This window comes from Dreissena polymorpha, chromosome 1 (assembly GCF_020536995.1).
Source record: "Dreissena polymorpha isolate Duluth1 chromosome 1, UMN_Dpol_1.0, whole genome shotgun sequence".
NCBI classification, from domain to species: Eukaryota; Metazoa; Mollusca; class Bivalvia; order Myida; family Dreissenidae; genus Dreissena; species Dreissena polymorpha.
The window spans coordinates 16,745,858-16,759,733 of NC_068355.1; the positions used below are offsets into that span (position 1 = coordinate 16,745,858).

The window sequence follows — 13,876 nt, forward strand, 5'->3', positions numbered from 1 at the left end:
ATGAATAATGCACTGGTTTGAAAAGATGGTTATGTGGCCACTATAATTTCTACGACGATTCACTTCTAATTGATACTGAACTTCTCTTATAACAATACGGTCAATCTCAACTATGCATGGCCCCATTATCAACCCTGGGGAGACCCTGAGTCAAACATGCGGCGTGGGGATACGCGTTTGCCTCTGCCGCCCCATTTCTAGTTTAGTATGTTTTTTTCCCAACCACAATTAGCACAGAAAATTGAAATATCAAATAACCGTTTTCTTTTTTTATGTCACTGACAAATAAAATATATGAATATTTAAAATCATTAATGTCACCAACTCATGTTAAAAAATCATGGCTTTTGTCTACATCCTGTGTTTCTTACATGGGACCTTGTGCTGCCGTGCTCAATATTAACTTCTGTACTGGAGTTTAATGCACATATTTTTTGTTTTAATCAATAACTAATAGTAGTATAATATTTTTATGTTTAAACTTTATTTTTCAGATTGCAGCGAACAGTTTCTAAGAGACACGTTTGCTTCCATGCCCTACGTTACAAGCACCCTAGACCATCCAGGCAAGCCGGAGAACCTCAATGTGTCAGCCAGATACAAGAAATACACAAATGGACAATATTATGTGGAAGTTAACCTTACCTGGACTCCTCCTGCTAATGGTGAGTCTTGTTGATGAAGCATTTCAACCACAGCATGGGTTGTGCTCTGTGAAAAGGGGGGATTAATGCATGTGCATAAAGTGATGTCCCAGACTAGCCTGTGCAGTCTGCACAGGCTTATCTTAGATGACACTTTAAGCACATGCATAAACCCCCCTTTTCACAGAGCATGGCCCATTTCAACCACTGCATAACAAATATTGCAATTCATGCTATACTGGAATCTGCTAGTCAGTCAGGCTGAAAGGATGTATGTATAGCTGTGCCTTGTAGTATGAAGCCCATACTCACCAACCATTCTTAGCACTTAGTCTAAAATTAAATAATATTGTTTTAAAAGCAACGTAATGTTCAAATAATATATAACAGTTCAAAATGATGCGAAATGTATCAAAGACCTCTAAATACACTGCTTATATTTAAGAACAAATTATGTATTTAAAGCAACATTTGTAGCCTGTATGTAATCTAACATATTTATGCCCCCCTTCGAAGAAGAGGGGGTATATTGCTTTGCTCATGTCGGTCTGTCTGTTGGTCGGTCGGTCAGTCGGTCCGTCCACCAGGTGGTTGTCATACAATAACTCAAGAACTCTTGGGCCTAGGATCATGAAACTTCATTACATTGATCATGACTCGCAGATGACCCCTATTGATTTTGAGGTCACTAGGTCAAAGGTCAAGGTCACGGTGATTCGGAATAGTAAAATGGTTTTTGAATGATAACTCAAGAATGCATACGCAGCCAACAGGGCACACTCTGAACAATATTACTAAAGCAACTGGTCTGTAATCCTAAATCTATAATTATCAGTCCAATGAAACATCATCCTTTTAGTAAAATACAGTGGATCAGTAAAAATATTATCAGAATATGACATTTTTTGTATATTTTGTATATTAAATATTGTGTTAATGTTTAATTTTGTTGATTAATATAAATATAAGCAGGACAGGGGAGGTAATACACTATTATATCTTTCTTATATACAGGGGAAACAAATGCAATAAGTTTAAATTTATTGTTACAGCATTTGCCTCCCTTGTGATATATTTAAATTTTACCAAAACTGCTGCTGCTACTACTACTACTACTACTACTACTACTACTACTACTACTACTACTACTACTACTACTACTACACTACTACTACACTACTACTACTACTACTACCACTACCACTACTACCACCACCACCACCACCACCACCACCACCACCACCACCACCACCACCACCACCACCACCACCACCACCACCGTTCACAGTGACAAAAAACGTATTCACACAATGGCTGTTACTACAACTTATAGCCCATATAAGGGGGCATGCATGTTTTACAAACAGCCCTTGTTTTTCTTGGGTCTAAAAATCAACAATATTTCATACAATATTTCGAAAAACAAAGTTAACATTTTACCCCTTAGATACATTTTTTAACGTATTTGTAGTCCCTAAGGCCTTAGAAATTTATATTTAATTTAAGATCTTTCTTAATAGATTCAAGTTTTCAACGCATCATTTATAAGCCTTAGATACTGATGAGCAGCAAACAACATAAAACCTGAACAGACTGTGAGTTACTCGCAGGCTGTTCTGGTTGTATGCTGTTTGCACATAGCCATTTTTACTTTGCTTCGGAGTGGGAAAGGGTTAAAACATAAAAAATCAATGTTTTTTATAGCAATAGCCAAAGTTTTAATGTTAGATGTTGTGGGGTAACATAGATTCAACACGATACAAAATGCTCGTTTTTGGTTTTTGTGAATCAACACACATGTATTGTCCTTTCAATTAATCTTTTTAAATTTTAGGTGGTGTACAGTTTCTTAGGGGCTTTGAGGTCACGCGATACGCCCCTTATGCTTCTCCTGCTGCCGCTACGTCATGCTACATTCTTGATTTGTCAAATGTTAGCTGGAACATGAACATTATACAGGTAAACACCTGTACAGTAGTCTACAGTCAGGGGTGTAATAATCCACTTGCCCAATCAAAATTGCAATTTAATTAAACTGTGTAAATGCTTGACGCAATTTTCTAAAATGAATCATTCTGCTTGTAGCAGTAATTGGTTTATTGGAAAGCACATAGAGAATAATAGGTTGGTGACGTGGATGGAGAATGGTTATCTGGCAAGTCGGAGGAATTTATCGGGTGAGCCAAAGGCTCACCCGATAAGATCCTCAGACGAGCCAGATAACCATTCTCCATCTATGTCACCAACCTATTATTCTATTTATTCTGTCACATTAACAACATTCGTTGAAATGTTTCTAAAATATCTAGTTTTCAAGTATTTTGTGTTTAAATATGTAATATGGTAAACATCACGCGCGAAAAAAACATTGTGACGTCACGTCAGGCAAAGCGCTTAGGCTAGCTTCCATCTTGTTAAAACACACAGAAATCAAGTTACTCATAATAAATTCAATACACAAAGACGAAATTATGCTGTTTAAGGCCATCCTTAAAAATTCTTTTGTTTGGCATAACCCGACCGACCCACTTAAATCGGCCCGACTGAATTTTTTTTTGTTACTTTCCAAAAAATTTTTTTTTGCTCGCTGAAAATTCTTTTCGCTAATTTTGTTCATCACCATTCAATTTAATTCGGCAATCAGCAGAGATGTGTAATATTATCGCCATATAACTAATTATTTAATTATCACTTTTTAATTCAGATTGGTAAATATTCGGTAGAAAGATAAAAAGTGGTCATGCAGCTTAGAAATATGTATTGACGGGTATTGTCACGTTTTGCTTATCTCTTTATACGACTTTGCGACCGGCCGCTATTTTGAAGGCAGAAGGTGATATTAAACGTAAATTATACAACATCTGCGCATGAATGACCCAATATTATCCGATAGCTCAACCCGTGCTCACGTTTCATTGGACAACATCATGTCATGTGTAAGCGAGCTCAATGTTGATTGACCAGCTACCATGTGCACTTCAAGGTCAAGCGATGTCTAATTGGGTACAGACCGGGTTTCGCTAACTGTTCGAATTGCGAACACTTTCATTGAAACAAAGGGACAAATATAGAAAACCAGTCCGGATTAAAATAGCGGATGTTTTAAATGAAATTTTACTTTTCGCAATTTAGATTTTTCTTGAGCCAAATTCTCAATATTTTCGCAAATGGCGAACGACAGCACTTGCATTGCGAACGTGTTATAATGGGAATAAATGCACACTATTACAGGGCTCGTGCTGTCGTTCGCCATTTGCGATAATATAGCGAATTTGGCTCAAGAAAAATATAATTTGCCAATATGCTTAAATCTCGTTAAATTTCATTGAAAACATCCGCCATTTTAATCCGGGCTTTTTAAAAACTATTTTTCTCTTTGTCCATGAACGTTTTGAAGCGCATATGGTAGCTGGCCAATCAAAATTGAGTTCGCTATCGGGTAATATTGGGTCATTCATGTGCAGATAATGGCATACACAGTTGATATTGTCGTCTGCCTACAATATAATGGCCGATGGAAAAAGTCGTATAAAAATAAGCAAATGAAAAGAAGCGTAACACTCAATAAATTATTTTTAAGCTTATCACTTTACAACTTTCTACCGACTATCGATCTCATAAAGGATGATAATTAAATCATTAGTTACATGTCGAAGATGTTACACCTTTCTGTTCTTGATTTAAATTAAAATGTTATAATTAATTTGTTGTTTTTTACTCACAAACTATGCTATTGTAAAGTAATATGTCAACCAAATAGTATATTAGTTACGTATTTGCTAGGTTACTTGTTTTCATTTTCATTCAAACGAGATGCACATATGATTTCATGTGCAAAATGCGTACAATTTTTCGGACTGTCGTTTTCGGATTAAGTATTTTTCGTCGATTATATTATATTTTCGATGTTCTTTATAGAAAATATAGACTTACAAATACACGTGCGGTGATACGGACAGTGCAGAAAAATCTTCCTTTCATGAGGCAGAAGACTTAGAGCTTTATTTGATTATTACCTTTCAGTTTGGTATATGTCGGAGTTCAATGTCAGAAAAAAAAAGAAAAAAAAAAATCCCAACCTACCTACCCACCCAAATTTACCTGGGTCGGGTTATGCCAAACAAACATATTTTTAAGGATGGCCTAAATAATAATGTTTTTTACATGTATTTGGTATTTTATTAATAGAAAAAAGAATATTTTATTAATAGAAAGTAGTAAAAGCATGCGCATGCGCGGATAGCAACTGACGGATATTTGAGGTCACATGGTCAACTAGCCTAATATCTTTTGGGATATTAGGTTACCTGGTTATCAGGCTGATTTAAAGGCATCCGACAGGATAAATTAGGATATTGTCGTGGACAGCGTTAATGTATCTACAATTTATTCAGGTTGGGCAGTATTCCTTATTTGGACATAACGAAACCTAGTTAACACTCTAGAAGTCGAATTTATCGTCCAATCTTCATGAAACTTGTTCAAAACAGTTGTTATAATGATATTTTGGCAGAGTTCAAAGATGGATCCAGTCTGTTGAAAAACATGGCCTCCATGGGGCTAGGTAGTTTTCCTTTTATGGCTATAGTGAAACCTTGTTTAAGCTCACATGGCCACATTCTCTATGGCTCTGGTGAGCTCTTCAGGGCCATTTTTAGCTCGACTATTATATATGAAATATATATAGTGGAGCTATCCTACTCACCCCGGCGTTTGTGTTAGTGTGCAAATGTTTAAGTTTTCGTACTACCCCAAATATTTTCTTTGTCCCTTGACATATTGCTTTCATATTTTGCATATTTGTTTACCAACATGTCCCCAACCTATAAACAAGAGCAGACAACTCTATCAAGCATTTTGACATAATTATGGCCCCTTTTCCACTTAGAATATGCAGCAAATGTTAAAGTTTGCGTTCTACCCCATTTTTTTTCATTGTCCTTTGACACATTGCTTTCATATTTTGCATACTTGTGTACCAACATGACTCCAACCTATAAACAAGAGCAGACCACTGTATCAAGCATTTTGACATAATTATGGCCCCTTTTACACTTAGATAATTGAACATTTTGCTTAAATTGCCATAACTTCTTTATTTATGATCACATTTAATTTTTTTTTTTAACATCATCTTATAAATTACCACACCCCACATTATACCCCCGTCTCAGCCCTCCCCCTACCACCCCTACCCCCCCCCCCCCAATTTTTTTTTCCTTTTTTTATTTTTGAAAGATCGTCCAATAAATTATTTAATATGAACAATTTCCCCATGATGGCTTACGTTATACTGTCTCGAATAGTTGAGCGCGCTATCCTCTGACACCTCTTGCTAATAAACATTTTGACCTGACTTGTAGTGTGATAATAAATGAATTTACCAATTTTTGTCACAGTTTAACCCACCAATGTATGCATGCATGTACTTATAACTCATGAATGAGTATTTAGGATATCTGAAATTAGATTTTTCTGTGCCCAATAGTTTTCTTCTGATCTTAACCAAGCTCAAAACTGGTGCAAAATCATTTTTAGCTCATCTATTTTTTGAAAAAAAAAAATGAGCTATTGTCATCACCTTGGCGTCAGTGTCCGGTTAAGTTTTGCGTTTAGGTCCACTTTTCTCAGAAAGTATCAATGCTATTGCATTCAAACTTGGTACACTTACTTACTATCATGAGGGGACTGGGCAGGCAAAGTTAGATAACTCTGGCGTGCATTTTGACAGAATTATGTGCCCTTTTTATACTTAGAAATTTGAAATTTTTTCACAAGCTGTAACAGCTATTTACAGAGACAACACTATTATTATAAAATGTATGAGTATTTTTATACTTAGAAAATTGAAAATTTGGTTAAGATTTGTGTTTTGATTCCTAAAATATCAAAGCTATTGCTTTCATACTTGCAACACTTACTAACTATCATAAGGGGACTGTGCAGGCAAAGTAATGTAACTCTGACTGGCATTTTGACAGAATTATGTGCCCTTTTTATACTTAGAAAATTGAAAATTTGGTTAAGTTTTGTGTTTAGGTCCACTTTATTCCTACAGTATCAAAGCTATTGCTTTCATACTTGCAACACTTATAAACTATCATAAGGGGACTGTGCAGGCAAAGCTATGTAACTCTGACTGGCATTTGGACGGAATTATGGGCCTTTTATACTTAGAAAATTGAAAATTTGGTTAAGTTTTGTGTTTTGGTCCACTTTGCCCCTAAAGTATCATAGATATTGCTTTCATACTTGGAGCACTCGCTAACTATCATAAGGGTACAGTAAAAGGACAAGTTGCATAACTCTGGTTGTCATTTTTACGGAATTATGGCCCTTTTTTGACTTAGTAACTTTGAATACATGATTAAATTTTGTGTTTCGATTCACTTTACTTCTAAAGTATCAAGGCTATTGCTTTCAAACTTCAAATACTTTCATGCTATCATGAGGTTACTGTAACTGGCAAGTTGAACTTTACCTTGACCTTTGAATGACCTTGACTCTCATGGTCAAATTATTACATTTTGCTAAAAATGCCATAACTTCTTTTTGTATAGATCATCTCACAAATGACCACCATACCCTCACACTATACTATACCCCACCCCACCCCCCATTTTTTTTTTGAAACGGTTAAAAAACAAATATTTATTTTTATTATTTTATGTTTGAAATACCGTCCAACCATCACACCCAAGAATCCCCCCCACCCACCCCCCCCCCACCCCCGATTTTTTTTTATTTTTGCATTTTTTTGCATTTTTTCCCCGCATTTTTGGAATATAATGTAATAAATGTCCACGCCCCCACACTATACACCCCTCTTCACTCCACCCCTCCCTCCTTTGTGATTGAAAATGAGAGTCCCTTCACCTTTAAAAAGAAAATAGATTAGCGGTCTGCACCCGCAAGGCGATGCTTTTGTTTGAGATTGCTATAACCAGTGATAAGGATTTTAGTTTAGTTTTTGTTTCATATAATTATGACTTGTCATCTGAATTTTACCTACTTAATTAATTTAATAATTTATCTAAAATTGGCTTTCAGCCTAGATATTTATCATTATATGTTTATGAACAGGTCTTTTAACATTGATTGAATAGGTTCCTCAAAATAAGGTCTTAATCTGTTGCTTTTGGTTACGTGTTTTATACTGAAGTTATTACTTGTTACTCGATCAATTAATTTTGTCCCGCTTTCATTTTAGACAGTATTTGAGCTGAATTTGTACCCTCTTCCTACATCATATATGTACTTCGAGGTGTACTCACTACCAAAGTACGAACATCGTGGAGGAGCGCTAGATCAGTTTTTGAAGGTTACAGTGGACATGCCAGGTAATAAACCTCGGTACATAAAGGATTCCTTACTGAGCATATGAAGTCTTGTATATTGATGATTAAATCATACCTTTATAACTCACATCTTGCGTCTTTAAAGGGATCTTTTCACGCTTTGGTAAATTGACAAAATTGAAAAAAGTTGTTTCAGATTCGTAAGTTTTCGTTTTAGTTATGATATTTGTGAGGAAACAGTAATACTGAACATTTACCATGCTCTAATATAGCCATTATATGCATCTTTTGACGATTTTAAAACCTAAAAATTATAAAGCGTTGCAACGCGAAACGATTGAATAATTTGGAGAGTTCTGTTTTTGTCGGTAAATTTTGTGAAACTACGAAGATTGCTTATATAAGGTATAAAATACGTTAAAAACGTGTACTCGGCGGAATAGCTCAGTAGGCTAAAGCGTTTTTACTTCAGGACTCTGGCAGGACTCCAGGGGTCACTGGTTCGAAACCTGCTCCGGGCAAAGTTCTTTTCCTTTTTTTAATTTTATTCTTGATTTTTTACTGGAGCTTTTACGATCCAATGTTTACATTTATCAATATAAAGCATTTAATTAATAAGTTAAAAAATGCCAAAATCTGTGAAAAGGCCCCTTTAACCTTTTACCATGTATTTTCATGCATTTGTTGTCCCTTAGAAAGTTATATTTAATTTAAGACCTTTCTTACTGGATTCAAGTTGTTAATGCTTCATCTCCAAACCTTAGAAACTGATGAGCAGCAAACAGCATAAAACCTGAGCAGATTGTGAGTTACTCGCAGGCTGTTATGGTTTTATGCTGTTTGCATAAGCCATTTTCACTTTGCTTCTTATGGGGGAAAGGGTTAAACCTGACACAATTGTTCACTATGTGGTGAAGTTAAGTTGTGTATAGAGCTTTGTCAGTAGCTTAATGGTCAGTGTCACAAAGGTCAAAGGTTAAATATGGCCAATTTACAGATGGTCAATTTGTAACTTTATTATTCATCTTCACATTTTACAATAACGTGCTACAAATGTCACCATGTAGGGGTGACATGGGACGTAAAAGACCCTAGTGTCAAGCTCAAAAGTTTGTGTCAGATTCAAGGTCAGTTTTAAATGGGCACGATAAAGCCTGTGCAGACTTCATCATTCTACTGGTTATTTAAAATAACATGCCTCACATGTTCGCCCTGTTGAGAGGACATGTTGCATGGAGAGCAAGTGACCCGAGGTCAAATGTTAACGTCTCACTATATTTATTAAATAATTACAATTTGAATGGCATTCTTGAATCTGGACTCAACTTTTTGCCAACTGACATCTAGTTGTAAATTTAGCAACCAATGTGAATGGACTTGGTCTGCATTAATGGTACCATATTGTGAATAAGTTTATTTTATTACTTCTAAAAGTTCTGGTGTCATGTAAACAATTTCTTGTTAGCATTATTACTGTTTACTGCATGAACAAGATATACTAGTACATTAATCAACAGTAAACTACAATACCACAGTCATGAAATAATTGTGCTTTATCTTTACAAAAATATTGTACACTGTTAAGTTAAATAATGAAGAATGAGCCAACATGATAATTAGGTAGGAAATGAATATGGGTCGTGCTCTGTAAAAAGGCGGTTTAATGCATGTGCATGAAGTGTCGTTCAAGATTAGCCTGTGCAGGAAGACACTTTCCGCCTAAACTGGATTTTTGCTAAGAGACTTCATTACAAAACATATCAAAGCAGAAAGTGTTGTCCCTGATTAGCCTGCGTGGACTGCACAGGCTAATCTAAGACGACACTTTACGCACATGCATTAAACCCCTTTTTACAGAGCAAAGCCCGTATAATTTAGAGTCAATACTTCTTTTTCAGCTCATACTTATCCAACAAATGCACTGGATTGGAGGGCAGAAATATATTTTGATACCAGTCAGAAAGATGGTGTGATTGAAGTTCGTATTAATAAACCACCAGCAGAATTCAAGTTCGAATCATTTGAGTATAGTCTTTGGTATTCAGATGGCAGACTTGTGGAACGCAAGGAGGCTGTTAAACAGGTACAAATAATTAAAATTGTTAACATTATAAATATGTTTCTTGAAATGTTTACAAATACAGGGGTGAGAATTGTCACATATGCAGAATTTCACAGGTTTTATTTTTTTTTAGGGTTAATGATCGTTGTCGAAATTGATCTCAATTCAAGGGGAACATTATAGGGGGGCAGGCTTTTCTGGTTTAGCAGTAAACATGGACGTCTGTCTGTTTGTTTTGTAAGTCCTCCAATCTGTCAGTCTGTGTCTACACACTAACTTATTCCCATACAACAATTGCTGCTATCATGGTGGAATGCAAATATAGCTACTCTTAAACCTGTGCCAAAATTATTACTTGTACAGTTAATTAACTAGCAAATCACATCCAGATAAATTTCTATATTATAAAGATATTATTGGTTGGAACAAATCTATGTTTGAAATGTATACAATCGTTTAAAACACTTTTCATAATTCCAAAATTTGAGTGTCTTATGTCATAAAAAAATCACATGCATACACATAAGGGTAAATAAACATGTTGATAGAGCGCATACTTTGGAAGCAGACTTTATTAGGTTTGAATCCGGGCTAAGACATTTTTTTAACTGCTTATATTGTTTATAAATAATATTGTTTTGTAAGTTGAACTAAAGTACTTAGTTTTATTTAAAAAAACATAATTGAAGTAGCCTCTTGAAGACAAGCCTTTTCTTATTGCAGTACAATTGCACTTTCACGAATGTAACAACGGGAGAATACGAAATTGCTGTAAGTATTCTTAATAAGTTACTTTTTGTAGTTTTTGACGATGCTGCGAAGCATCGTCTAAGTTATCATATCATGAAAAAATTCTTCACAATGGCAACCTATGTAAAAGACCGTGCCAGTCCGATTGAGATAGCTCAGTTTTTCTAATCGGCATGCCTCGCTGATTATCATTGATAAAGGTTTAGGAAGCTCAGATATAAATAGGACAGCATATTCTCGGAAAAGATTTAATAATAGTTTGAAAACGTTAATTTTAAATCAGTTATATTCAATCCATTATATGTTTATAGATCAATGAAACAACTATGCATTTTCTGTATTGTATTTGACATTTGTCGTGATTCAGTAAATAAATTGCAAATTAAAACGTGTATAATTAACTTTCAACGCGATCATGAGTGTAAAGAAAACTAATTATTTCGAACCTGCCATTTGTAAACGTTGTAGCGACTATGGTATATAAACAGCATAATAGCCGTATCATATCTGTGATACTCGCTCTTCTGCATGCTTTCTCATTTTGCATATTTAATAAACTTTTCAAACATAAATTACAGAGCCACATCAGTGCACATACTATGTTTGACAATTCATTCGTTTGTTGGATATTGTTTGCTGTTTTAAACTCATATTAGGTCATATCGCGGAGATTTCGTTAACCTTACCATGTGTTCATGGGCGAACTCACGTATTCAAGTGCTCTTACGACTATGTGCTCATACCCACTTTCGATCGGGAATCATCATGAAATTATTGCCATACTTAACGAACAAACATGCCTAAGCTTATTGAATTAGAGAAAAAGAACAATAATCAAAAGAGAAAAAGTATATGTTCATGCACATGGGATTGTGAAATCACGTCCGTACACATAGCATCATTAACTTAGGAAAGGAAACAGCGAAATATAAAGTTTGGTATGATATACATGTGAAATTAAAGAGCATGGTGTAATTAAAGAGCATGTCAAGTTTTGAATTTATATGCTGAAACGTAATGTTATAACCCACAAACGTTTTACTGTAACAGACAGTTTTTTAAGATAAGTGGTACAGAAAATACACGTTGAATACCTTTTTAAAGATATTTCTTGTTATATTTGATCGAGAATGTAACCCGCCTCCCAGTTTCGCTGAAAAGATCAAGTTTCCCATGGGTACTACTTCCCCGTACCCCCAATTTTTTTTCGTACCCTACATTTTTTGTACCCTATTTTTTTCCAGCCCATTTTTTTTTTAGTACCCAAATTTTTGCTTGTAACCAAAATTTTTTTTCGCACCCAATTTTTTTCCTACCCAAATTTTTTTTGTTCGTAACCAAATCTTTTTACGTACTTAATTTTTTTTGGCATAATTTTTGTACCCAAAATTTTCGTACCCATTTTTTTCATACCCAAAATTTTCGTACCCACATTCATAATTGTGGTGATGTAGATAAACTTAAATAAATGCTTTTATATCAATCCTCTTCAAAAGCATCGTCACACCAGTACTTTCAGTACTTTGATTGCAATATTTAAGCGAAATATAAGCTAGTTTATGTATATTGATTGTGTAGTACCAGAAAGGCCTTTAGATATATAACAAGTATTGCAATCAGATATTGTACTAGTAAACATTAAGATTTATTACCAGTAAAGGCATGAAATGCAGTACATGTACCAGTAAAGCATTAACATGTTGTAAACATTTAGCATTAAGATGTAGTAAACAATTAGCATTCAGATGTAGTAAACAATTAGCATTAAGATGTAGTGAACATTTAGTATTACGATTTAGTAAACATTTAGTTTTAAGATGCAGTAAACATTTAGCATTAAGATGTAGTAAACAATTAGCATTCAGATGTAGTAAACAATTAGCATTAAGATGTAGTGAACTTTTAGAATTAAGATGTAGTAAACATTTAGTATTAAGATGTAGTAAACATTTAGCATTAAGATGTAGTGAACATTTAGTACATTGTATTAAGATGTAGTTAACATTTAGCATTAAGATCAGGGATCATATTTTCCCGCAACATCAATCGGTCCGGATATAAATGGGGAAAAGTATCCGAAAATGTATATCCGAAATCATGACAATTTACGTTAAAATATATACCATTGATTTTGCCATTCACGAAGGTGGTATAAGACATGTACAAGTAAAATTCCCTCAGGCATTTTTTTAAACGGAACGAGTTTTCTCAACTGGTTTTATCATTAGGTATTTCATTGTTGTTTCGTGTGCTGTTTTATCAGATTTTTTTCAACGTTGTCAATATTATTAATCTGTGTAAGTCTATACCGATGTTTTAAATTGTTGTCGGCTCGATGATAGCTTACAAACATGCACTGAACCAAACAAATGTATGTGCGTAGGTTGGCTACTGACAACAACAAACCAAATAATTAAGAATATAAAATAACCCACGGCCGATAGTTTAGATGCGTAGGGATATAATCACGAGAGCGAAGCATTTGAAACCACGCATCTAATTTTCCGGTCGTGAGTTATTCAACAACAAAATATAAAGTACACGAATTATTTCGATTCTAACACGGTTTTACTACTAAAGATTTATTCAATGTATATTATTTTTCGTGTGTACTATTTTATGTGAAGTTCCGCCCATAAAAATAACTTTCGGCTGTTCTGTCGATCAGATCCGCGACTTTCATTCATAATTATATTACCGGATTATTACGCTGGTGGAAAATGTATCGGCATGTTTTGTTAAGTTACAGCGCGTCTTTTTGGATGCATCTTTAATCCGCTGTTCAAAAGTTTTTCGGCGTAAGCTGCACAAGCCAGCTTTTCACCTTAGCCTGACCTTTGTAAGTGTCCAATAAAATTCCAATAAAATTTCCCGCGGCTAGGTACGAATGAATACACTTCATTTATTCCATTGGCTGATTTGAGTATACCACCAGAACATTGGAAACATATCCGCGTCTTTGTAACACTGTTTTACTGTATGAAACAATTTTATCTCGAATGAAAAGGCTTAATAGATAGAACAGTTTTACACTCAATTCTCGACATCAATACAGTTTGTGCGTACACCTTTTATTTTCAGAGTATTACCAGCGCAAGAGCGTTTATACTTAAAAGGCTATG

At 34.8% G+C, this 13,876-nt stretch overlaps 1 protein-coding gene across 3 annotated transcripts in view; it reads left to right on the forward strand.

Annotated features, from left to right (window-relative positions):
- Positions 1-13,876, forward strand: part of LOC127872520 (interleukin-17 receptor D-like) — a 52,678-nt gene that overhangs the window by 18,230 nt on the left and 20,572 nt on the right. For all 3 annotated transcript variants that reach the window (XM_052415851.1, XM_052415860.1, XM_052415847.1), the window contains exons 3-7: positions 495-665; positions 2,479-2,603; positions 7,855-7,984; positions 9,841-10,025; positions 10,728-10,775. In XM_052415851.1, coding sequence (XP_052271811.1) covers positions 495-665; positions 2,479-2,603; positions 7,855-7,984; positions 9,841-10,025; positions 10,728-10,775 — 659 coding nt within the window. The remainder of the gene's footprint in view (positions 1-494; positions 666-2,478; positions 2,604-7,854; positions 7,985-9,840; positions 10,026-10,727; positions 10,776-13,876) is intronic.